General features: G+C 42.7%; 1 protein-coding gene across 1 annotated transcript in view; it reads left to right on the forward strand.

Annotated features, from left to right (window-relative positions):
* Positions 1–25,158, forward strand: part of AARS2 (alanyl-tRNA synthetase 2, mitochondrial) — a 40,927-nt gene that overhangs the window by 13,072 nt on the left and 2,697 nt on the right. The window contains exons 9-20 of the mRNA XM_044444482.1: positions 941–1,052; positions 3,032–3,159; positions 4,698–4,839; positions 7,934–8,106; positions 8,896–9,009; positions 16,457–16,597; positions 17,521–17,658; positions 18,342–18,451; positions 19,180–19,288; positions 23,253–23,375; positions 24,135–24,245; positions 24,443–24,526. Coding sequence (XP_044300417.1) covers positions 941–1,052; positions 3,032–3,159; positions 4,698–4,839; positions 7,934–8,106; positions 8,896–9,009; positions 16,457–16,597; positions 17,521–17,658; positions 18,342–18,451; positions 19,180–19,288; positions 23,253–23,375; positions 24,135–24,245; positions 24,443–24,526 — 1,485 coding nt within the window. The remainder of the gene's footprint in view (positions 1–940; positions 1,053–3,031; positions 3,160–4,697; positions 4,840–7,933; positions 8,107–8,895; positions 9,010–16,456; positions 16,598–17,520; positions 17,659–18,341; positions 18,452–19,179; positions 19,289–23,252; positions 23,376–24,134; positions 24,246–24,442; positions 24,527–25,158) is intronic.

Here is a 25,158-nt window from a genome sequence, read left to right on the forward strand (position 1 = left end):
TTTTATTGCTCACCACTTGGAAATCCTGTTCAATGTAGAGTGGTATACAAACCTTGCCAATAAATAAATTGTCAATGGCTATTGCACTGTGTGTGGTGCTCAAGCCTCTTTGAGCTTCCTTACTATTCAGTCTTGTTAAGCATAGTGCAGAGGCTTCTGGGTCAGTATAAAAGCGATCTTTTCCCTCTACTCTTTAGAAGAAACTAGTAGAAAAGAACAGCCTGGATGCCACATACTGACTAGTATGATGATTCCCATGCACAATTTAAGAGAAACGTTCCATGGCTGGCATGGGAGTTGGATTATAGCACATCTGGATGACACCAGGTCAAGGAAGACTGACCTACACTTTATTTCTGTGCTACTTTTGGTCATGCTTAATCAAGCTGATCACTGCTTGTGCTGATTAGATGACCTAAAGCTCAGATTTGGATCGCTACTCTGTACAATCCTAACTTGTTGCTTCCAAAATGTTTTCTCCTTGAGTCCCATCTCGCACTAGGAGTTCTAGTATTCATAGGCATGGACAGATATTCTGATTTGTTGTACCTTGTTGTTCATATGGTGGATTGCTTCCAACTACAAGTTCCATGAGTTCCCAGTTAGGATTTCTGACTTCCACTCTCATAATCTGCTGCCATTTTTGTTAAATGCATCCAAACGCAGGAAGCAAAAGGCAGCATCTGCCTTATTCCTTACTTTGCCTTTTTCTAATCCACTTGGGCCACAATGGGGTACAACAATCAAAATGCCACGTCCACTGCATGTTCTAGGCAACAGGGTGAAATCTGTTGAATAGTTTGGCAACACTTTTTACTTGCTTTTTTATTTTTCCTTTCTGATGCTTATGACCCACTTCAGCATCTTTTGTAGTTATTCTTGTGAATAATTCATCTAATTACCCTCCATCCTCCTGAATCTGGCTCTGATCTCTGTTCAGATTATGAATATCATCAATGAGAATGAGGCTGCATTTCTGTCTTCACTCTTGCAAGGGCAGCGTGTTATAAAAGAAACACTGCAGAAGATGGATCATTCCAGAGTCTTCCCAGGCAAGGATTGTGTTGGGTTGTGTTGTGTTTTGTGGTCTGTAGAATGCTGTCTGCCCAGCCATAAGTTGTCCTCTCTTTTTGTTTCTGGGAGGATCAAATAAGGTATCTTTTGGAAGTAGTAAGCCCATGCAGTTGAACTCGAAAGCATAGCTTGCCTAGCTGAACAATGGCATTGATGTATGCAGACCATCTGGTTCCCTCAAGGATTGAAGCATGGGCCTTCCTGTCTCATAGCTAAGTATTAAGCCATAGGAAGGATGCTGACTCAGCTTATCTCATCCTGATATTACTAAGCTGCTGGCTTGGATGGCTTAGTTGAATGATGTTCTTCAAAGACAAAGACTGTGAAACATGTTAGCTTTATGAAATCTTTTATATGCAGAGGTCTACCCAGAATGTTATGTGGCCAAGGACAAACAATAGGACAGAGGTGTGCAATTTGCCCCCCCCCTCCAGATGTTACTGGCCTCCCATCCATGCCAGCCAGTGTGGCCCAATGATCAGAAGCAATGGGAGTCATAGACCAGAGGTATCTGGAAGACCAGAGGTTCTCCACCTCTGCAACAGGGGTAGCCCATCCCATCCATTTACTTTCCTACTTGTGGGTGCCCAGTAGATTCTGTTTGGGTGCTATGGAAAGCAGAATGCTGTATTAGGTAGACCTTAGCCAGATTCAACAAGGGCATCCACCATGTTGAAGCTAAGTAAGTCAAGGGCTGGCCTGAGCTTAGAGGGGAGACCGCCTAGGAATCACATGTAGCCACCTTGAGTTCCACAATGGGACAGAAGTATAAATATATGCAAGAAAGTAGTATTTGCATTCTTAGGATTTGCAAACAGGAGTACCCAGGAGTTATGTCATCAGTGCTATTTCTATCAAACCTTGAAGATTATTCCCCATGTCCTACATTTATGGGAATAATTGCTTGTTTCCTTACTAAAACTCATCTTTCCAGATTTCAGCTGTTTTTTGAAAGGAGTAATGACTTAGAATTCTTGTTCCAAGTAGCATGTTTGCATATAAAATTGGAATTGAGAGGATTTATCCAAGCTGCAGTTAGTGGTTTCACTCCAAATTTAACAGCTGTGCAGATAAGCACATGATATCAGAATAATAGAACTTTGGTGCCTATCTTGTTATTTAAAGCAAGGATATTGAACATCTTCCATCCTTTGAGTCAGATTCAATTTTGGAGAAGCTTTTGGAAGGTTCAAGACAGAAGGCAAAATGGGGCAAGTCCATAATTCCTTGAATATCAGCATAGTTTAAAGCTCTTACTGCCTGTAACCAAGCCTCGGGAGAGGCATTTTGAGCTTTTAGAGTGGCAGTAAAATGTACAAAAGCCAGGGAGCTACCAAGAAATTGGCAAGTGAAAGGAGTGGGACCTGGGACAGGGGGCATGACCAGTTGGGGACGCAGGCAGGCTGGATTTGGCCCGCAGTCTTGAGGTTCTGCATCCCTGAATTTAAAAATCCTTCAGAAATACTTATTTCCTGGCTTGATGGGAGTTACAGTTCAATGCACTGCAATTGAGAACATCAAATAGGAGGTAAGTCTGAAGTAGGTCTATATTCTTACCTGTTTCTGCAGAGCTGTGCTTCTGCTTCTTGCTCAGTAGACTAGAGGCAAAACATTATTACAGTGTGTCCTAGAATGGCACTACTTGGATTCCTAGCGCAGTTCCCTCAAAGTTTGGAACTGCCTCTGTAAAAAATATTCTAGTGCCTTTGAAGCTTATAGGGTCATAACCATGGGAGACTCCAAGTCTGTACTGAAACATATATTAATCTACTGGCAAGGGCTCATTTTTATTCAGCTTAACAATTCTAGAGCCTCCATTATTGATTCAGTTGATTTGTACCCTGCCTCTGTACAAAGAAAAATGGCACTCAAGGCAGTTTATACTAACTAATAAAACTTGATAATTGATCTGTATTCTTTCCCCATGTTTCTCTCCAAATCATATTCCTGTCTGCAGTGGATGTAGCTTGGTCTCTCTATAGCAATTTGGGATTCCCAAGGGATCTCATTCAATTGATGCTAGAAGAAAAAGGGATCCAGCTGGATGTTGCTGCTTTGGACCATCTGGTTCAGGAAGATGCTAAAGTAAGTTGTTCATGAGTCACATTAATATGACTGAAGTTTTATTTGCTTTCATCCACTTTAATGGAGCTGCAGTATATATAAGCCCTTTACCAATGCAGCCTCAATTTAAATTCTGTTCTAAAGCAAAACACATTTAGCATTCATAATGAGTTTGATCAGCAGGGCAAAATAGCCAGGACACCATCTAGGCCTTCCCATGTGCCAGCAGGATTCAGGACTAGTTCAGCAGTTAAAAGCAGCTCATTCCCAGGATGGGTGAGATTAGTAGAGCAGAAGCTTTGCTGACCCGGTGTGATTCAGAAAAAAGTATTTCCTCTTCTTTCTGGTGTTGTCATTTGAACCATTTTGTTTCTGTTGTACAAGTGTTCGTCTAGTGTGAGCATAGATTGACCAAGAGCATAGCGTTAGTATCGGTTGCTTCTCATGTATGCTCAAAAGAAACAAAAATTCTGCTCTTTTAAATAGAAGCCATGTACAAGTCTTCCTGTAGAGCAGGTTTGCATAAATCTTGGGCACCAAGATTTAAGAAAGTTGCAGGTAAATTAGAAAGGGTCCAGCAGAGGGCAACAAAAATGATCCAGGGTTTGGAAACACTACCCTATGAGAAGAGACTGAGAGAACTGGGCATGTTCAGCCTTGAGAGGAGAAGACTGATGGGGGACATGATATCCCCCTATAAGTACCTTAAACGCTGTCACAAAGAGGAAGGTCAAGATCTCTTCTTGCTGATACCAGAGTGAAGGACCTAGAATAATTGTCAAGCTGCGACAACCCTGATTCAGGCTAGATATCAGGAAAAACCTCACTGTCAGAGCAATAGGACAGTGGAATCAGCTGCCTAGAGAGGCAGTGAGCTCTCCCACACTAGAGGCATTCAAAAAGAACCTGGACAGCCATCTGAGTGGGATGCTGCAAATTGGTGTCCTGCAGCAGCAGGGGGTTGGACCTGATGGCCTTCATGGCCCCTTCCAACTCTACTATTCTATGATTCTATAACAAGACAGACTACCATGGGTTAATTTTCCTGCAGGGGCTGTCACATCATGCTGTATATTTGTGGGTGCTTGGCTTGCAATGACTTACTGTGTCATGCAACTCCAGTCTTGTTTTAGGATTAGTGGAAAGCAGGCTACCCCTCAAAGAATCCCTGCCACCTGGGTTGGTAGAACATGACAACCCATGATAAGCTTGGAGGCCACATGTTCCATGAAATGTAGCACCCATGGTTGGCTGGCGCTATGCAATAGCGTCTGCGTAAATTAACCTATTGAGGGTTGTTGTGTTGTATGAACAAGCCCACTGAATTCTGCAGCTGCAACAGACTTAAGGTTGGAGTGAGGTTCATGGGAAAGTGCAGACCCTCCACCAGTTTGATTTACAGGCACAGGGGGACCTGAGATTCTCATGAATCCAAAATTTGGACCCTAATCCCAGATTGCTTGCGGAGATGCCAATATTCAGGAACTCTACATATTTTTTACAAATCTGGTATGCTTGAACTGTCATTGCACCCCCTCTGTTTTTCTACACTTGTGCAGCGCAAAGCTCAGCCCCAGCAGGATAAGAGCACCGGGTTGCAGCTGGACGTGCATTCATTGGCCAAGCTGAGGCAGGATGGCGTGCCTGCCACTGACGACTCTCTCAAGTATTCATATGAACTTGGGCCCAATGGAAGATACAGTAAGGACCAAGCTGTGCCTGAAGCTGTACCCAGAGAGACACCCTGCAGAAGAGCCGATTCAGATTTGTTCCCCGGCAGCTTCTGAGTACAAATGTTGTAGTTTGTACAGCAGGGTATTGAAAGTTGTCTAGCCTAAGGGCCAGATTGAATTTTGGAGAAGCCTTGGGGACCACATTCCAGTAGTGGACAGAGCCAAAGACAAAAAGACCAATGCCGAAAATGCAAAAATGCATTTTTCAAGCAGGAGATCTGGGATGTCATAAAATGGCAGCAGATTGTTAAGTTCTCTTATTATAATTCTGTTTCTAATTCTGGGGATGGGGGGCACACAATTTGCTGTTCTGCCTCAGACAGCAAAATGGCTGGAGCTGGCCCTGCCTCTCACAGGTATCCATGTTATTGTCAGGAAAAGTACACGCAGCAGTCAGTTCTATTTGATAAGAAATTGCTTTATCTGAGTATTAAACTCCTGTCAGCTTCAACTAGATCCAGAACTGTCAGATCATATAACATTGAGTGTTCGTATTGTTAGACAGCTGGAACATAATAGGTTTCTGGCAGGAATGCAAAGCCCCTGGTTTATCCCAGCACAAGGTACTTGTCATTACTTCAGCAAGGCTCAAGGTGTCGCTGTTTCATACAACACAAAGTGGAGTTTGATGTAATTATCAGAGGAGTAAAGCTTAAAAGATTTCACACAATCAGCTTAAGTTTACCTTACTGCCTTCCTCTTTGCCTCCCATTACTAAATATCCAACTGACTGAAGAGCAAAATATCTAATACGCAACCCAAGGGGGTGGTATTCAAGAGATGGTTGTGTATATATCACAAAAAATTACAAGACCAGCAAATGGGTTGAGCTGGACAGTTCTTACGATGGAGATCTCACTTCACCATGAAGAATATGTCATGAGAACCTTCCTTTGTGAATTGAAGACATACAGAGATATTAGTTATCACTTTCAGAAAGGAGTAAGGACTGATTGCTGCTGAGATTCATACTTGTACAGGCCCAGATATTCATTTATTTAGAACATATGTATCCCGTCCTATGCAAACCAATTGTCTCAGGACAGTTTACAATATAATATAAACAAACAATAAATATAAACAATCTACACGGAGAACAACTGCCTGGCGACAGTGACTCACGCATTAGTAACTTCCTGATTAGACTTCTGTAACGCGCTCTATGTGGGGCTGCCCTTGAAGACGGTCCAGATACTTCAATTGGTGCAAAACAGAGCTGCCAGGTTGCTGACGGGGACTGGGCATTGTGCTCACATAACTCCAGTCCTCTGTCAGGTTCACTGGCTCCCCATTGAAGTCCGGGCCCAATTCAAGGTGTTGGTTATCACCTATAAAGCCTTTAACGGCTTGAGTCCTGGTTACGTAAAGGAGCGCTTACGTCTGCAGTGGCGCCCAACCTATGGAATGCACTCCCCAGAGAGGTCCACCTGGCGCTGTCGTTATTTGCTTTTTGATGCCAGGCCAAGACCTTTTTATTTAAATGGCATTTTAATTGTTGATTTTATTTATTGATTTTAACAACTTTGGCCAGGATGTCTCCAATTGCATTTTATTATATTAATGATATTTATTTATTTGTAAGCCGCCCCGAGGCTTAGGCAAATGGGGCAGCATATAAGTCCACTAAGTAAATAAAACTATAATAACAAGATAAAATGCGACTGAGGTTTCCCTTTAGTGACTTGGTGCCTGTATTTCCACTAGCCTCATTAAGGAGTCATTGTGATGGGTTGCAGGACATTCTGCCCTTCCCACAATGGGAGAAGGGTGAGGTTTTGTCTGTGATGACATGTTGAGTTTCCAAACTGCCTGGGGCTTGAACTGTCTCCATGAATTAATCCCAAGCTTAGGTGAAGTGAGGGGAGAGGAAAAGGATATTGTTATGCTTGTGCTGCAGCATGAAGGTGCTGCCCGGCATCTCCAGGCACCAATGGATCAGGTGAGGGGCTTTTGCTTGAGACCTTGGAAAGTTACTGCCAGTCACAGTAGAAAGTATTTGGCTAATTAGAGATTCAGAATGTCAGGCCTGGTGGCTAAATCCATTCTACCTGGGTTACCCAGAGGGCATCCTTTCCCTTATCACTGATCATATTGTTTTGTGCAGTCTTCCCGTTCTAAAAGGGTAGGAAGAGCTTTAAGCTATGATCTGCTAGCATTTTTGGTTCTGCTTCTTTTCCCTTTGGCACCATCCACCACTAAAATACAGCCCCAAGAATGTCTTTGAAATGGAATTTGGCTCTCAAGGTGAAAGATGACCCTGGACTAGATGACCAAATATTCCACAATAGACTAAGGCAACTTCAGATGTTCTGCATCATGCAACATCGGTGGACGTACATTGTCCTGAGCTGGAGCAGGTTGATGGTGGAAATTTTAGGAGAGGGTAAATTATGACACTCGATTATGACAAAAGTATTGAGTGAATTTGTGCCTCCCATTCATGTAGTTGGTCCATCCCTTTACAGTCTAGTACACAGTTGTGTTCACTTATCTCCCATTAGTTTGAATGGTACTTCAGCGCGACATTGTACAACAATGTGCAATATTGTAAATGGTGGCTGCCAGGGGAAGGGGTCTTTGAAGCTCTTTGAATTTTCACGTCCTCAATTTTGGCTGTTTGGCTACTGTCCTGCACTTGTTAGTCTGTTGTGCTAACGAGATTGTTGTGTGATATAAATGGGGAAGCTGTTAGCAGTGTTGGCCCCTGAGTGCTGTGAAGCTGCAAATGAGAAATTGCTTTGAGCTCAGAGGCCTGGACTTTTGCAAGAAGGAGCTTCTAGAAATGGATCCTTCTATGCAATACAGACATGGGGTATAACAGAATGACTGCAGTGAAAGATTGGTTTGGGTTTCAAAGCAATATCCTCTTTGCCTTGTCCCTGTGGCCTGTGAGCCCATTTTCCCTGTCAGTGTGCACTAAAGGAGTTGGAAGATTTCATAGCCTGAACACAGACAAGCATCTTAGCATTGCAGTACGTAATAACTGGCTGGCTGTTTTGGGCACCTGTGGAACTAGCATGATGTTGATAGGCGGGACATGATGTTCTTTTTTTTCTTGGCAGTCTTCAAGCCATGTCACGCCACTGTCCTGATGCTGTACAAAGACGGTTCTCTCCAAAAGGAAGTTCATGGTGGAGGACAACGTTGTGGGGTCCTCCTGGACAGGACCTGCTTTTATGCTGAGCAAGGGGGCCAGGCATCAGATCAAGGCTACATGGTCCGTGTGGGGCAGCAAGTAAGTTTCTTCACTGCCTGCATCTGGAATGGACACCTCACAACCCCTGTCAGTGCTCTCAGGCATGGCCTTCGTGAAATAGATCCATCTTTGCTGCTGTCAGGGATCAGCATTGCCAGCCTTGCCATTGCTTAAGCCAGCCTCCTCTAACCTCATGCCCATCGGATATTTTGGAGTCCATCTGACCAGTAGTCCATGACTACACTGGCCATGATGATCAGGACTGATGGGAGTGAAAGTCCAAAACATCTGGAAGACGCTGGCTGTGGAAGGCTGGTCTAGGACTTCCTGTCTGTGACTTAACCATCATGCCCCATGTAAGCAAAAGGAAGGAGATAAAACTGTCATTTGACAGAGGTATTCTAATGCCTCAGCAACGTAGTAGTTAGGCTGATGTATCATGATTGCTTCAGTAAGGAAGTGAACCATTTCCTCTGTTTGTCATCCTCATCCCTTAGTGAGCCAGGCAAGTCACGCTCAAGTGCAGGTGTTACGGGGTTCATGCTGATCCTTGCAACATATCATGGTTAGCAAAAGGAATAGAGAATGGATTGGTCATGTGTAAGGTGAGTTCCAAGGTGGGCCTGAGACACACGGACACCTGCAGCATTCCTGCCAAGCACAGGGAACTTGTCTTTTCTGAATCCCATTTGTGCTTTGCCCCAGGAATAATGTGCGAACTCCCAGGACTGGCAAATAGACACTCTCTAAAAACTGCTACAGTGTGTTATCCATGTTCCTTTCAAAATGCATTCTGTGCTAACTCTCCCATTTCTCTCTGCTTTTGAGGATGCACTTTTTTCCGTGGCATCAGTGCAAATATTTGGTGGCTATGTTGTCCACGAAGTGATTGCGTCTGACATGCTGAAGGCTGGGGACCAAGTGCAGCTCTTTGTGGATGAGGTAATGTTCCTTGTGGGTGACAACAGTGAATTCCTGGGTTTATGCTGTGCTTTGCCAATACAGTGGTACCTTGACTCATGGACACCTCAGTTCATGACCAAATCAGGTCACGAACAAAAATTTCATAAAAATTTTCACTCAGGTTGCAAACTCCGCATTGGGTGGTGACCGCAATCGTGGCCATCTCCCCACCCCCCCGCCCCGAGTGGGGAGATGGCTGTGATCGTGCTGGGGGCGGCGGGGGAGATGGCCGAGATCACACCTGCTTTCCTGCAGGAGCGCGCCCATCTTTCCTGCAGGAGCGCAACTGCGATCTCAGCCATCTCCCCCTCAGCACGATCACGTCCATCTCCCCTCCGCCACTGCACCGGCATTCGCGCCCGTCTCCCCCCGCGTGCCCTGTTCATGCCCGTCTCTCCCTCCCCCCGCGTGCCCTGTTCATGCCCGTCTCTCCCTCCCCCAGCATGCCTCATTCACGCCCGTCTCTCCCTCCCCCAGTGCACCCCATTCACGCCCGTCTCTCCCCTACACCCCAGCACGCCAGGATGACGGGCGCATGCAGGGATGACAAGCGTGATCGCGATCATGCTGGGGGGGTGGGGAGATGGCCGTGCTCATGCTGGGCGGGGGGGAGATGGCTGCGATCTTTGTTGTTCTTTGTCACTTCGCTTCACGTTTTTTTTTTCCAATATTTTTTATTTTCTCGACAAATCTAGCACTAAAACAACAATTATTCAAGACATCGGACATACTGGGTTGACATCTTATTCATTTTTACGGTCAATAACCATATTCAATTCTACGCATAATCCTGTTTCTCTAACCAATAATAGAAAGAGTTCCAAGTTTGATAGAAGTATGTATCTTCCTTCTCCTTCAAAGACAAGGTCAATCTGTCCAACTCCGTGCAATCCAAAACCATTTTTTAAATCAACTCTTTGGTAGGTGGCTCTTTGCTCCCGCAGTATTGTGCAAATGCAATCCTCGCCACGGTAATTACATGTAAAATCAAGTATATAGCTTGTTTATGAAAATCATCAGGAATAATGCCTAATAGAAAAACTTCAGGTTTAAATGTTAAAGGTTTTTGTAGCATTTCCTCAAGCCATTTGTGTATTTTAACCCAGTATTTTTTTTGCCTTAATACAAGTCCACCACAAATGATAAAAAGTACCAGGTTTGTGTTTACATTTCCTACATCCATTTGACATATTCGGAAACATTTTTGCTAATCTATTTGGTGATGAATACCATTTGTAAAACATTTTATAAAGGTTTTCTTTATATGATGTTGCTAAGGTTATCTTACTATTTCTTTCCCACAGCTTTTGCCATTTCTATAACTCAATATTATATCCAAAATTTTGTGCCCATGTTATCATAGTTTCCTTAACTTGTTCATCTTCCATTTTCATGCCCAAAATAAAATTATACAATCTTTTAATCATTTTTTTCATCTGGTTTTAAAATCATTTGATCAAATGTTGTTAGCTCCTTATAAAAACCATACATTCTATAATCTTTAATATATCTCGATTGTATTTGATCCTTGTGCTACCAAGAAAGAGCAATACCCTGCAGTTGTAGTTCTTGATTCAGTTTCAATTTTCCATCATTATCTAAAATATCATCATATCTCACAATCATATTAAAATTCAATGCATTTGGATATATAAGAGCTTCCATAGGAGAAAGCCATCTTGGCAACTTAGTATAAAGCGTTGTCTTTAGCTTTTCCCAAACCGACATCAATGAATTTCTAGTATAATGATTTAAGAAATAGCCATGTGTTTTACACTTCTCATACCACATAGAAGCATCCCATCCCATTTGTAAATCATGCCCTTCAAGATATAAAATTCTCTTATTTCTTAGAGTTATCCATTCTTTTAACCACATTAAAACACAAGCTTGATGATACAGCATCCAATCAGGAAGGCCAAAGCCCCCATTTCCTTTGGCCTCCTGGAGCATTTTTAATTTAATCCCTGATTTCTTCTTTTGCCATATGAATCTCAAAACTTGGGTATTTAAATCATAGACAAACTTTTTATCAATTTTTACAGGAATTGTTTGGAATAAAAACAAAAGCTTTGGTAATATATTAATTTTAACTATTGCTATTCTTTCCAACAATGATAATTGCAAGTTAGCCCATTTTTCTAGATCACTCTTAATCTCCTTACGTAGTTTAACATAGTTATCTTCTTTCAATGTAGCAGTAAGAAAGATTCCCAGATATTTAACCTTTTTAACAATTTGAAGGTCTACTTGTTCCATCAAGGTTGTTTTTTGCTCCAATGTAAGATTTTTCACTAACAGTTTAGTCTTTTCTCTATTTTCATCCCGGTAACTTCACCATAGTCTTCTATCTTTTTTAAAAGTTTAGGCGTCGTTACCAAAGGATCTTCTAAGATAAAAACTAAATAATCTGCAAATGCTTGAAGTTTATAGCTTTCATCTCTGATTCTGGCACCTTTAATATCCGTATCTTCTCTAACATTTCTATTTAGAACTTCTAAAACCAATATAAATAACAATGGTGATAATGGACATCCTTGTCTTGTGCCCTTTTCAATGTCTGAAATGTTTGTAAATTCTCCACTGATTATTATTCTAGCAGTCTGTTTTTGATTAATGCTTGATATTGCATTGATAAATTTCCCACCAAATTCCATTTGTACTAATTGTTGTTTCATGAATTGCCAATTAACATTATCAAAGGCCTTCTGTGCATCTAGAAACAATAGTGTCATTGATTTTTCAGAATGGATTTCATAGTATTTTAAGATATCCAAAATAATTCTCACATTGTTCCTAATTTGTCTCTTAGGTAAGAAACCATTTTGATCTGTATGTATAAAGTCTATTAAGTATTTCTTCAATCTTTCTGCCATTACAGAGGCAGAAATTTTATAATCCACATTTAGAAGTGATATAGGTCTTTAATTTTGAATCTGTGTCAAGTCCCTGTCGTCTTTCGGAATTAAGGTAATATTTATCTCAGACCAGGTATTTGGTATTTTAGCGTCTGACAATACAGCATGGCATATATCCTTTAGAGGTGTACATAAAATTCCTTCAAAAGATTTATAAAACTCCGCTGGTAATCCATCCGAGCCAGGGGTTTTATCATTCTCTTGTCTTTTAATCGCCTCAATTCCTTCTGTCATTGTTATTGCCTCATTTAATATTTTTTTTATATTTCTCTGACAGTTTTGGTAGATTTTCCTTTTGAATGTATTCATAAACTTTCTCAATTGATATTTCTTTAGCTTGGTATAGCTTTGTAAAGGAATCTTCCACTATTTTCTTAATTGACGCACTTTGTACCTGTAGTTGTCCTCCATTTTTCAACTTAGGTATTAATCTCTTTTCTTCTTTAATTTATATGCTAACCATCTCTCTGGTTTGTTAGCATTTTCAAAAAAATTCTGTTTGGTCAATTTCATTTGTTTACCTAGCTCATTTGTCTCTAAGAGATTCCATTTATGTTTTAGAGTGTTCATCTGTATCTTGAGGTCCTTTTTGATGGGTCTTCCTGTAACTCCTGTTCAAACTTAGATAGCTCATCTATTAGTTTAAGTTGTTCTTGTTTTCTCTTTTTATTTATTTTTATTTATTTTATTTTTTATTTATTAAAACATGTTTATGCCGCCCCATTCGCCGAAGCCTCGGGGCGGCTCACATTTTTGCTGAGTAGGTTGTAATCAAGCCCCTAAGATATGCTTTAGCTGTATCCCAGACATTTTGTAGAGAGGTAATCAACTTTATTTTCTTGGGAAAAGAATTTTAATTCCTTTGTTATTTCTTCTTTGAAGTTTTTATCTTTTAATAAAGATTTATTGAATGTCCATCTAGGTATTTTTATTGTTCCTTTCAAGGTCATGGTTATAGGATTGTGATTGACTCTGACATTTGTATCTATTTCAGCTTCTAACAAGTCTGGAATTAACTCTGGGTTTATCCAAATCATATCAATTCTAGACCATGACCTATGTCTATTTGAGTAGAAAGTATACTTGGCAGAGGTTGAATTTTTGTGTCTCCAGACATCTGTTAGTCTAAATTCCTCTAATATATTAAAGAAGGACTTTGGAAGTATTCTCCTTCCTTTCTTTCCATTAATATCACTCTTGTAGTCTATTTTTTGGTCGACAATTGCATTAAAGTCTCCCATTAAACACCAAGTTTGATACTCAGTTTGTAAGAGTAAAGTATGTAATTTTTGGTAAAAAGCTTCTTGGTGGTCATTTGGAGTATAGATCGCCACTAAAAGCACCTTTTTGTGTTTTATTGTCACTTTAACCAGTAGAATTCTACTGTCTTCATCTGCAAGAATATACTCAGAATCCAATTTTTCTTTAATATATAAAGCCAAACCTCTTTTCTTTTGATGAGCGGAAAATATAAATAACTTGCCAAGTTTTGGATGTTCCAAAAGTTTATGGTGTTGTCTTTTTATAAGTGTTTCTTGTAAGCAAATTACATCTAGTTTCAGTTTTTGAAGTTGAGAAAAAGTCCTTTTCTGCTTAGAGGGTGAGTTTAACCCATTTATGTTCAAAGAAAATAATTTGATTCTTCCTTCCATTTAAAGAACAGCATTTATTTTATATATATGTATTTAGCTTTCATGCTTCTACCTTTTCTCTTTTCTTTTGGTTCCAATAACTGTTTGTCCTCTTGTTGATCTGTAGTTGCTATTTCTCCTTCTTCTGAATGGTAAGTTGTTACAGCCATTATTACATTGAAACAATTTATTGAAGTATCCTGTTATGACGCTAAATGGCCACAAGGTGGCAGCAAAGAGTCATAAAAGTTTTTAGGTAGACAGTGTACCTGATATAGGATAAAATGGCCACAGGGTGGTAGCAAAAACTTTGTTGTTATAACAAAAGAGTTTCATTTTCATGCACGAACTCCAAAAAAGATCAGATCGCCATGTCGTCTCCGAAAGAGATATACAGAAACGAAACAAAAAAGAGAAATCTTTTACTACCGATTAATGTACACTAGGCTCAAATTTGATTCTTCGCCCTTGGGGAGATTAAACAGAAAGAGTCTCTTCCTTTCCAAGTCTCAAATTTCCCCAGTTTCAGTTGATCTCCCCTAGATTTGTTGCTGCTTAAACTCCACTGGGGGAGTTTCCTCCCTCTGTCAAGAAGGGCTTTTTTAAAATTTAAGCTGGTGCTTGTTTCACAAGTTCTTTTAAGGGCAATATTTTGAGAAGATTATTTGCTCACCCAGCAGGTCCGATGTCCACTTTTAAGTTTTCCTTCCTCACTATTAAGCCAGTGCCAACAGCTAGCAAGGGGGAGCACCCCCTCGTCCCGTTCACTGAGAATCCACGAGCTTCTCCCAGCAGGTGAGGGACCACCGCCCCCCACAAGCCAGAAGTCTGTTCGGACTTCTAATCCCTGCCGCGACAGGGCTTGGATGGGCCTCCCAAGGCCCTCTGTAGAACAGTATGGAGCTCCTGTTCTTCGCTGCCGATCTTGCTGTGACATCAACTGGAAGTTTTTTGGTTCACATTTTTCTGATTAAAAAAAAATTGTTACAGAACGGATTAACTTTATTTATATTGAACCTTATGGGCAAACTTAACTTGGCTCACGACCAGTTTGGGTCACGACCAGAGTCCTGGATTGGATTAAGTTTGTGAGCCAAGGTACCACTGTACCATGCATAAACAGATCAAACTGGGCGATAAGGTAATGGAAGCATACTGCAACATAGCGATGAAAGGAAATCTAGGGTTCTAGGATACTGGGTTATAGATTCATATGTCACCTCTGTTTACCTTGTTCCCTGACTTACTGGTTTCTTTTCCATCAGACACTGGTGTTTCCCACCCTGAATATAATAACTTTCATTCTTGAAATACCAGGATATGGATCTACCAAAAATTCTCCTTTCCATATCAGACTGAAACAAGTGAGACTGAGATTTGCCAGTGTGGCGTAGTGGTGAAGAGCACGGGACTGGGACTCAGGCGATCTGGGTTCTAGTCCCCGCTCAGCCATGGAGCCAACTGGGTGACTTTGGGCCAGTCACAGACTCTCAGCCCAACCTACCTCACAGGGTTGTTGTGGGGATAAGAAGGAGGAGGAGAATGATGTAAGCTGCCTTGAGCCCTTTGTAGGAAAAAGGCAGGATATAAATCGATAAATAAATAAATATGCAAAAGCAGATGCCTCCAGGGTGGTGTTTCTTCTCTCTAGCCCACATTTCTGGCTGCAGTCCTAGGCACTTTGGGGAGAAGAGGAGGAGGCATAGTTCAGTGCCAGGGCGCTTGCGTTGTATACAGAACGTCCCAGTATCAATCTGTGTCTTCTCCAGATGGGCCTGGGAGGGGCTCCTATCTGAAACCCCAAAGAACCACTTCCAGTCAGTGTTGGCAATACCAGGCTAGAGAGAGCAATGGCCTGATTTGATATGGGGCAGCCTCCTAGGTTCCTAACTCACTGAGCTTTACTCTCATGCAAAGCTGTTAATCAAGAATTCTTCTAAGGCTTCAGAATGGACCGGTAAGGTCGATTGCTGCCTGGAAACAATACATTTATCTCCAAAATGATGTACATGAAGCCTCTCTCGTGACTCTTTTACCTTTAATATAAAAGATGCTTTTGCTCTTTGTTGTTTTTTACCACAGCTGTTTCAGGGAGGCCCCTACTGAGTTACGTGCGTAGACCTTGTTAGGCTAGTGAACCCTTTAGAGGGCTTCCTGATGGAATAACTTGCCTGTATCAGTAATTGCAGATCAGACATGAAATATCACATGGCACATTTCCTATATGTTCTGACAACTCTTTTTGCTTTTGTTACTTAGCTTTTAAGTGTTTTTAATTGCAGGGTAGTTATCTGAGGCAGCTTATATTTCTTTCAGGGAACTTAATCACTCTGAGCAGCAAATGTGTTGGAAACGCAGCGTTGTGGAAAAGGAGCAAGGGTCCAGCTCTTAGGCTGTGCGGGAGGATGCAGTCCCCTTTTTGTACAGGATTAATGAGAAGCAGCCGTACCATCCATGCAGGTGTTGTCACGGTGCCCCTGCTGTAGAGCGCTGTGTTTCTCTTGGCACTGATCAAAGGTGGGGTGGAGAAAGGAGGCTGTAGCTCAGTGGCAGGGCACCTGCTTAGTTCACAGAAGGTCTCGGGTTCAACCCCTGGCATCTCTAGTTAAAACAAAGCCCGAGCAGCAGGGTTACGAAGGCCCCTGCTGGACAGCCATAGCCAGCTTGTGCTTGGTAGGTGGACCAGAAGCCTGGCTCTGCATACAGCGGTTTCCAATATAAAGTCCTATGCTCAAAATGACTGTGCTGCGCATTAAGTGTATACAAAAGAAAGGAAAAAAGCCAGCCAGCTTTGCATTCTGCTTCCCCTTTGACTGGAAAACACTTCAAAGCCTTCCAGCACTGCCCTTTTATCCCAAGCCTTTCTTTTGATTTCAGGCACAGAGGCTGGCCTGTATGAGGAACCACACTGCCACCCACCTGCTCAATTTTGCACTCCGCCAAGTCCTGGGAGATGGCACAGAGCAGCACGGCTCCCATGTGACTGCGGAGTACCTGCGATTTGAAGTCAGCACCAAGGTGAGCGGGATCCCCCCCCCCCCACGTTAGAGCAGCAAGTGCAAGACTTTGTGCAGCGTCCGTTACTGGAGTCCACCTGACACTTCCCCTCTTCTGCCGGCAACTGCGGTGTCTGGGTTCTTCATTACACAGGCTTCGTGGTGTAAGGCCCAACCAAACTGGGGACTTGCCATGATGAAACGGATCTGAGAGAAGCTGTGTGGGGTGGATGGGATCCTTTAAATCTCCCATAGCCTAGAACACACTTTCTGTTGTGGAGAAGTGTATAATTGCTGATTAACCTGACCATGCATCATTCTGCTGGGTTAAAAAATGGGCAGAGGTACTTACCTCTGTGTGAGTACAGGTAGAGGAGAACTGGGTCAGGAAACAGGAGCAAGGGAGGAGGCTTGGTACAGGGATAGAGTTTTGAATACAGAAAATGGAGTTGTATTTGCAGTATGTGCAGTAATGTAACAGCCAGTACTCCAGAGCAGCCTGCTTCAGTCTGGAGTCTTCCAGATGTATTGACTGCAATTCCCAGCAAGGCCCAGTCAGCATAGTCAAGCACATCTGGAGGATACCCAGTTGTGGAAGACTGATCCAGAGAGGGGTATATTTTGAGTACCTGCCATACATTAACTACTCCTGTGGATATCCTGTACTGTTCATACAACAGGTAAATTACCATAATGATTCAAGGTCCTGTAATTTTGAGCATTGGCAAATGAACCTTGAAATACATTGGTTCAGCACATCCGTGTGAGAACTCTTGCCTTGGTTTGTTTAGAAAGTAAGGCAAAAAGGATGACCAGTATTAAATGCCAGAATAGAATCCTGAAGACCAGGCACCTGCTCTTCAGGGCCTCCAGCCACCATAGAGTGCTTAATTCTCCATATCGCATCACATTGTGTCTTTCTGATGAGGCCTGATGTCATTATAGACCCCTATAAAGACTGAGCAACTGCAAGATATAGAAGGTGTGCTCCAGGAGACAATCAAAAGGAATGAGATTGTCTACACGGAAGAAGTTCCCATCCAGCAGACAAAGGATGTGCAGGGACTCCGGAAACTGGATGAAGTAAGTCTGGGAGGGCAGCGACAGAAGGAAGTCTGAACTAACTTAAGCCATATCTCAGAAGGTCTCAACAGGGAGTGAGCAACAGGATTCCTGAGGCAGCTCTGGGTTATTCTCAGGCAACTCTGTATCTTCCTAAAATTTGCTTTCAGGTACATTTCATGTCCATATGATCATTGAGATGATGCCTTTGAGATGCAGTTCCAAATTGACTAAAAAATGGAAAGGAAGTAGACCAGGGGTCTCAAACTCGCGGCCCGCGGGCCAATTGCCGGGACGGGTGGGGCACGGGGGAGGGACCCTCTGGCCTTCAAAGCGCCGGCGGCACCCGGGCCGGCCGCGGGATGAGCGGCCCACCACACCGCGGTGGTGGAATACTTGATGCGGCCCAGCCTCACCCAGACTCTACTTCCAGCGGCCCCCAGGTAAGTTGAGTTTGAGACCCCTGAAGTAGACAATCGAGAAAGCCTTGTAGTTGGGTTAATTGCTGAATTGTGTAAGCCCTAAAAGAGCCGGTGCTCCATGTTCGGGCAACATGCTAAGCAACCTACAATGAAGCTGATCGTGGGAGCTCCGCAGGCTGTATGTGTTCCGGTTCACCACGGCTCCTTGGGCTCAGTAATCCCATACACGCAGCAGTCTGAGACTGTGCAGCTGATCCAGGCCTCCTTCCCCACTCCTTTCAGTTCTATCCAGATGTGGTGCGAGTGGTGTCTGTGGGAGCCCCTGTGATGAGAGTGTTAGCTCAGGAGTCAAAAGAAGCCATGCATACCTCTGCGGAGCTCTGCTGTGGAACGTAAGTATTGCCTTTTTCTCTGTTTTGCGCGGGCCTTGAAATATTCCTACAAACTGGCATTCTTGTCCTTAAAAATCCCACATCTGTCCCTGGATGCAAGGGGAAGGCCAGAATCTATATTACCACTATACAGAATTTAATACCGCACTTGATCATAATAAGCTAGGTTAGAGAGTCTTCCCCACAGTTATCACACTCTTTTTGCTGGAAAGGCGCATCTCATTTCTTCGTAGCAGGGATTGGTAACGTCTAGCAGTCAGGACAGGACTCCCTACCCATGACTGAATTTGCATCATCACGTTTACCATGGCAGTAGCAGTAAAGGCCCCCGCTGCAATTTTCCAGGTGAACCAGGCACGTGCTTCCCATGCACCTTGTTTGCACAGAGGAGGGCATGTCGCCATAAGCAGCACATGTAGCAGCAGTGCCAGAGAGGAGGCTCAAAAACTGTGGGTTGGCACATGTGGCCCATGGTCTGTGTGTTGGCCACTGCCGCTTTGTAAGCTCAGGATGAAAAACAATCCAAAACCCACAGTAAGGCAGAACCATTTTTTTTTTTTTGGACTGAGCAAAATGCCAAAACAATATGTAAGCTTCCTTTTCAGCATCCTATTAAGAATCATTTTAACGGATGTCTTATTACATGCAAATCTTTGGCCTCTTCCCAAGGCAAGAGAGGATCCATTTCTCCTATCGCTGCTGCATTTGTTTCTTCTTTTCCTGCCCAGGCACCTTCTGCAGACAGGAGCGGTACAAGACTTCACTGTCATCTCTGAGCGGCAGGTGGTTAAAGGGATCAGCCATATAGTTGCAGTGACTGGAGAGCAAGCCAAGCAAGTAAGTCCTTGTGAAACATCCCGCTTGCTTTTCATCTGCCTTCAAATTCTGCAACTTGGAACAATTCAGCAAGCTTATCAAGTTTGCACAATAATTCATTGGGTCAGTGTCTGCAATGGTAAAGGGAAGAGGGTCATTCTGTATGGGGGAAGCAAGCTTGAGGGTGATGGAGACAGAAGATGGAGGACCAAAGCAAGCAAGAAGCTGTGCAGGGTCTAAATCAGTTTCCCCAAACTGGCATCCTCCAGATGTGTTGGATTACAGCTCCTAACATGCCCCAGCCAGATGTCTTGGAGTACAATTCCCAACAAGCTCAAGCAAAATGCACTTGACTGTGACTTCCATGCTGAAAGCTGTAACTCTGTATATCTGGCAAGGGCACCAAGTTGGGGAAGGCACTTGTAGAAGCTTTGTTGTTTCTCATGTAGGCCCCCCTCAAGAGCATTGATTTTTTTTTACTTTTTAAATTTTAAAATGTAAAAAACAATGACCAAAAAGCTTTACAATTGAAATAATAGCATACAGCATTAAACATATAATTAAAATACAAAAGAAAAGCTTCATCTGATCACTGGAACCATTAGATACATGTTAAAAACTTTCAAAAATTATTTGAAAAAGCTCCATCCCCCTTCCAGAATTGCAGTGACTCCTGTGAAGGTTCAGATCCTTTCCCTTTTTGAAACACTAAACATACCCTAAATCTCATCAAAATTATTCTTTTTTTGTATACCCTTTTTCACGTTAATATCACAAGGTAATTCAGCATTAATAACTATATTGCAAATTTCTCTGAACCAATCACTCAATTGAAAATCATGTTTTCCTTTCCATTTCTTTGCTATAATTAATCTCTTAGCTTTTATTAAATTTGTTATTCTTTGATATTCCAACTCTATCATTTTCTATCAAAAATTGAGAGTAGTGCTATCTCACAACATATTTCAATATTTAAACTTAATGCTTTACTACTATCTTTGAAAACCTCTTCCCAAAACTTCATTATGGATTTGCATTCCCACCACTTATGAGAACATGTATCCACTTCATGTGCACAGCTTGGCTTTTTCCAAGTAACCAATCCATCTGATTGCTACCTGAGATTTATATCATGCTTCTAGACCAAAAGGCCTTGTGTACTTTGGTGCCTAGCAGGAGAAAAACCAGCTTTCCTCTGGGCTGCAGGCAGAAAAACATGACATTGTTCGGAGAGCTGTGGGTTTCTTTGCTCTGCTGCTTAAGCTGCTTGTCTAGTTATCTCCCATGCTGTCACAGTTCTGGCAAGGCTGTACCTGACACGGAGGAGGGAGGGTTACAAGGTGGGCTTGCCCAGATTACTGAAAGCACTGGCCCAAGGTTTTGGGTCAATGGTTCATATTCACTTGCAGTTTCCTTTTATGTTGCTCTCCAGAGGAGAACTGCTAATATTCAGGACCGCACTTGTGAAGCAGATGAGAGAGCAGCTGTTATGGTGCCTCTAAAAACAAGACTCAAAGAAGAAACCAGTGGCAATCTTTGGGGCTCGTTCTATTGTTACAGCGACTGCTTTATCCACAGCCAGGTTTAATTTTTTTATGCAGATTCAGAGAGCAGTTTTGTTGTGTGGAGGAATTTGTACCCTTTCCTTAGCAGGTACACACACAGATAACAATACCACTATAAACTCAGTAGAGAGCAAATTGCCAGTGCTGCTGCTCCAAAAGGAAATTCCCTGTATACCATACACCTGTATTTTTATAATAATTAGAAATGGCTTTTCTGACCACTGGGGCCCTCCAAGCTATTTACAGCACAACATGGCAATACCATTAAGTCACAACAGAATAAAAGCAGAAATGAAACTTCTTTAAAACAAGTCCAAAATATTCAGATCAGGAACTCAGCTAACTTGGCCTCCCACAGGAAGAAGTTCCACAGGTGCTGCAGGAAGAGACTTGTCTGATGTATGGGCAACCTACCCTCTCTTGAGGTTGAACATGTAACCTCTGACAAAGATCATAGACTGAAACCTGAAAGAAATTCAGAAAGAAAGAAACAAGGAATCCGAAAGAAATTAAGCCATTTCTAGCATGATAAGGGGCACTTGACATTACTTGTTCTTCATTCAGAGCACAGAGGTGACCCAGTTCATGCATCACTGTCTCAGTTAGGAAGCCACACTGTGCACACCATCACATGCTGGCCCACTTTGCTTAATTCCCCTTGTGGGCACAGCGGTTTTGTGGGGTGTTTCGTTAAGGTTGTCAGCAACCCTCCTTCACTGGGTTTGGATAACACAATTAAGCAAGTCAGGCTGGCACATGATGGGTGCCTGACCTGTTAATCTGCTGGTGATCATGCAGATTTGCCCACTGTGTAAACCAATGAGTGGGTATCCTCTAGTGAGTGATGTTCAGAGATTCCTTGGAGTAATCCAGTGACCTACAGATAACCCTAGTTAGGCTATAAGAAGATAAGGCTTGAGCCACATTATCTTGGAATGTGAATGATGATTATGGCTAACCAAATGTTTCAGCTGCAAAGCAGCCTTTGAAGAGCAGAGCAGGTAGCATGCCCACTTCACTACTTTTCAGCACAGTCCTTCTGTAAGAATATAAGAAGAGCCGGGCTGAATCAAACTAAGGGCTCATCGATTCCAGCATTTCACAGTCTGCCTTCAGCTCATGTTCCCCAGCAACTGTATCTGGAGCCATGCTGGTCCTGATAATACAGAGCCAGCATGATGATCATTTAGGTCAAACTACAGAATCTATTAGGAATAAACCATGGACAATGCAGGGTACTATTTTTTATATGTTCACATAACAAACTCCCAGTTTGGATTGGGCAGATTGCTACAGATTGCTTTCTGCTGTCCAGTTAAGTGCACTAAGAAAGTTAACAGGTATTCTCAGTATCCAGGGTACCAAAATAAACTTTTCAACATTTTCTCCACAAACTCATCAGTCCATGGGCTAAGTTTAAAAAGTCTTTGCATGTTTAATTAAATCAGCTTAAATGCAGGCTAAAATAAATCTCTTTTGAGTTTGTGGGCTTTTCACTGGCCAGCTGCAGGTCCTAACCAGTTTCACCACTGTATAGTCTCTTAGTCCAGATCTGTTGTTGTGTGGTCTGTTAGCCTAAACCTGCCTTGATTGTTCAAATTCAAAACAGGTGAGGGACTCTTAAACACCATTAATGTCCATGTGTTCCTTTGGTGTCAGTAAATATTAGCAAGCACACCTTCTGCCGCTGCAGAATAACAATTGCTGTGCCTTCCACAGTGCTCACTTCCATGCTCATCACAACCCAGGAGTCAATTTGCCTTTATAAAGCCTGGCTAATCACAGGGGAGATTCCTGGACTGCCTGGTAAATGGGTGTTGAGGGACAGGCAACTAAACAGGAACCAAAGGGAAGCAAATACCTTCACTGATTTCTGTTCTCATTTCTTTGCACATTTCCTGAGCAATGGTGATCTGTGGCAGGAATTGCCCAGGCTTTGTTGACATTTTGAGAATTTAACTTTTACTGGGTAGACAGAAGGCACGTTTTGTCCTCTGTAACATTCTTTTCTAATTTCAGTATTACACAAAACATTATGCAAAAGATCTTTCCCAGCCCCTTGCTCATCTCCCTCTCCACTCCAATTTGTGCTTGCTTTCTTAGCTGACATATTTTATCAATAGTGAGAAATATCCAGGATCATTTCCCCTTGAGATCTCAAATGCCCGTCTTCTGATTTTTTTCAGCAACGCTTCTTCAGTGATCAATTAAATCTAATCTAAGGGTTTAATCCAAGGGTCAGATAGTGCCATGTTCTAGGCCCTGGAAACCTTTTCCCATTTCTCTTGCAACTGGAACTGTTCATTTCTCTTAAAAATTTAATCCCCTAAGTTATGAAAATATCCTGTTGCACTCTGTGTATCCACTTCTGTTAGAGATTAACGCTCTTGAAAAGTGCTAGCTCTTTATTACTCCCCCAGGCTCGGGAAACAGGCCAGGACTTGGCTAAGGAAGTGGACTCCCTCAGTGCACGAGTGAAACTTGGAGCAGCTTCACTTGACGAAGCACAGCGACTTTCCAAGGAAACCGGCCACCTGATGAAGGTGAGTGCTGCCTGCCTTCTTACCAAATGGGCCCAAGAAAATATTTTTAAATGCTTGTGCATGACTTTGCTCTCCGCCTGTTTCGAGTAATCTACAAAAGCCAATTCATGTTCTCCAATGACCTGTTAAAAGAATTACAAATGAGCCCCAAGGAAATACTTATTTTACCTGCTAGAGAGCTGCTACATGGCATAAAGTGGGATCAGTGACTGCTTTGGGTCTTTGGTGGTTTGATAATTTAACATGCAATGAAACATTTGCCGAGGTTCATTCCATCCACCCACCCCATATAAAATTGGCTTGCTCACTGCAAATAGAAAGTTGCATATCCTTGGTTGACTGGTTAATCACAGGACATGTTACTGTAATGAGTCTTCTCTTTTTGCCCCTTCCTTCTTGCTTTGACTGACATCCGGGATCGGCCTGTCTGTCTCCCTTCCCTTGATTTCAGCAACGGGAATGGCCTGCAACCAGAGCATGGCCCCTTTGCTGGGTAGCTCTGGCAGGGACAGCTGGCACCATGACACCTACTGCTGCAGGGCTGACGCATTCCATGAGTGTCCATCACATCCAAAGAGTATAATTAAGGCTTCACTTGCTAGGAGGCCAGCTCTGTTCTCTTGCCCATCGAAATTAAAATCCTGCCCTTCAGTGGAATCACTGGCACTTCCTTTCTGCTTTCCTTCTCGCTCCTGCAGACATAAATCGCTGGGATGCATGGAGGAGCCAATGCAATTATGGTGTCAATTTATTTTGCAGATAGTGAACAATACCGCAATGCCTCAATGGCAGAAAAGGGAACAACAGGCCATTCTCAAAGCACTGCAGCGTACGACCAATACAGCAGTTCGGAAAATGGAAACCAAACATGTAAGGACCCAGCATCAGGCAATCCTGAAAGCAGCATGAGAAAACAATGTATCAGAAAGGCGGATTTCTTCTTGACCTTATTGATAGAGAGAAGAATAGCTAAAATCAGCTATGGCAGAGATGTACGTGCAAACTGGATACAAAACTTGTATCATTTTCACTGCAGTTGTTAATGTACTATGTATTTCTTCCTCTAGGCTGCAAAGAAAGCACATGCCCTGCTAGAAAAGTATTCAAACCAGGCGGTCATCATCGATGCCATCCCTGCTGAATCGCCCTCTGTGAGTTTCTGCCAGCTCTGTACATACAGTCCCTAGGTTATGAAAGAATTCTGTTCCCAAGAAAATGGAAATTTGTCTTTAAGTTGGATTTGTATGTAAATCAGATCAAGAATAGTCAGCCCTCCACATCTGGGGGTTAGGGGTGCAGAACCCCCATGAAAGTGGAAAAAACACGCATATCCCTATTCCCTCCTCCCAACCAGCCAAACTCACCTGTGCCACCTCCTTGCAGCAACGAAATGCCGGAGGGATTTCCCTCTCTGGATAGGTGAGGCAGGAAAGTCTCCTTTGGAGGCCTTCCACTGTACCCTTTCACTTCCTATTCCTAGATGGTAATGACAATTTTACTCAGTAATTTTAAAAAATTAATAGGCTTTATGGCATTAGTTTCATAAGTTCCGGTTGTTTGTAACTCGGGCATTTGTAACTTGGGGACTGCCTATATTTCTCTTGAATAACAGGCAGTGACTACCAGCTGCTCGCTCACAGGTCCAGCTAATTCATGGTGGCAGTAATCAGGCTGGGCTGAGCTTTCTCAGTTCCCGAGAAAGCGAGAATTCTGAAGGTTGGATCTGAAAAAGGACAGATCAGAAAGGTTCAACAGTTCCTTTGCAAGAGACTGGCTAGTCCTT

The sequence above is a fragment of the Varanus komodoensis genome, unplaced genomic scaffold (assembly GCF_004798865.1).
Source record: "Varanus komodoensis strain SLA01 unplaced genomic scaffold, ASM479886v1 scaffold1, whole genome shotgun sequence".
In the NCBI taxonomy this organism is placed as follows: Eukaryota; Metazoa; Chordata; class Lepidosauria; order Squamata; family Varanidae; genus Varanus; species Varanus komodoensis.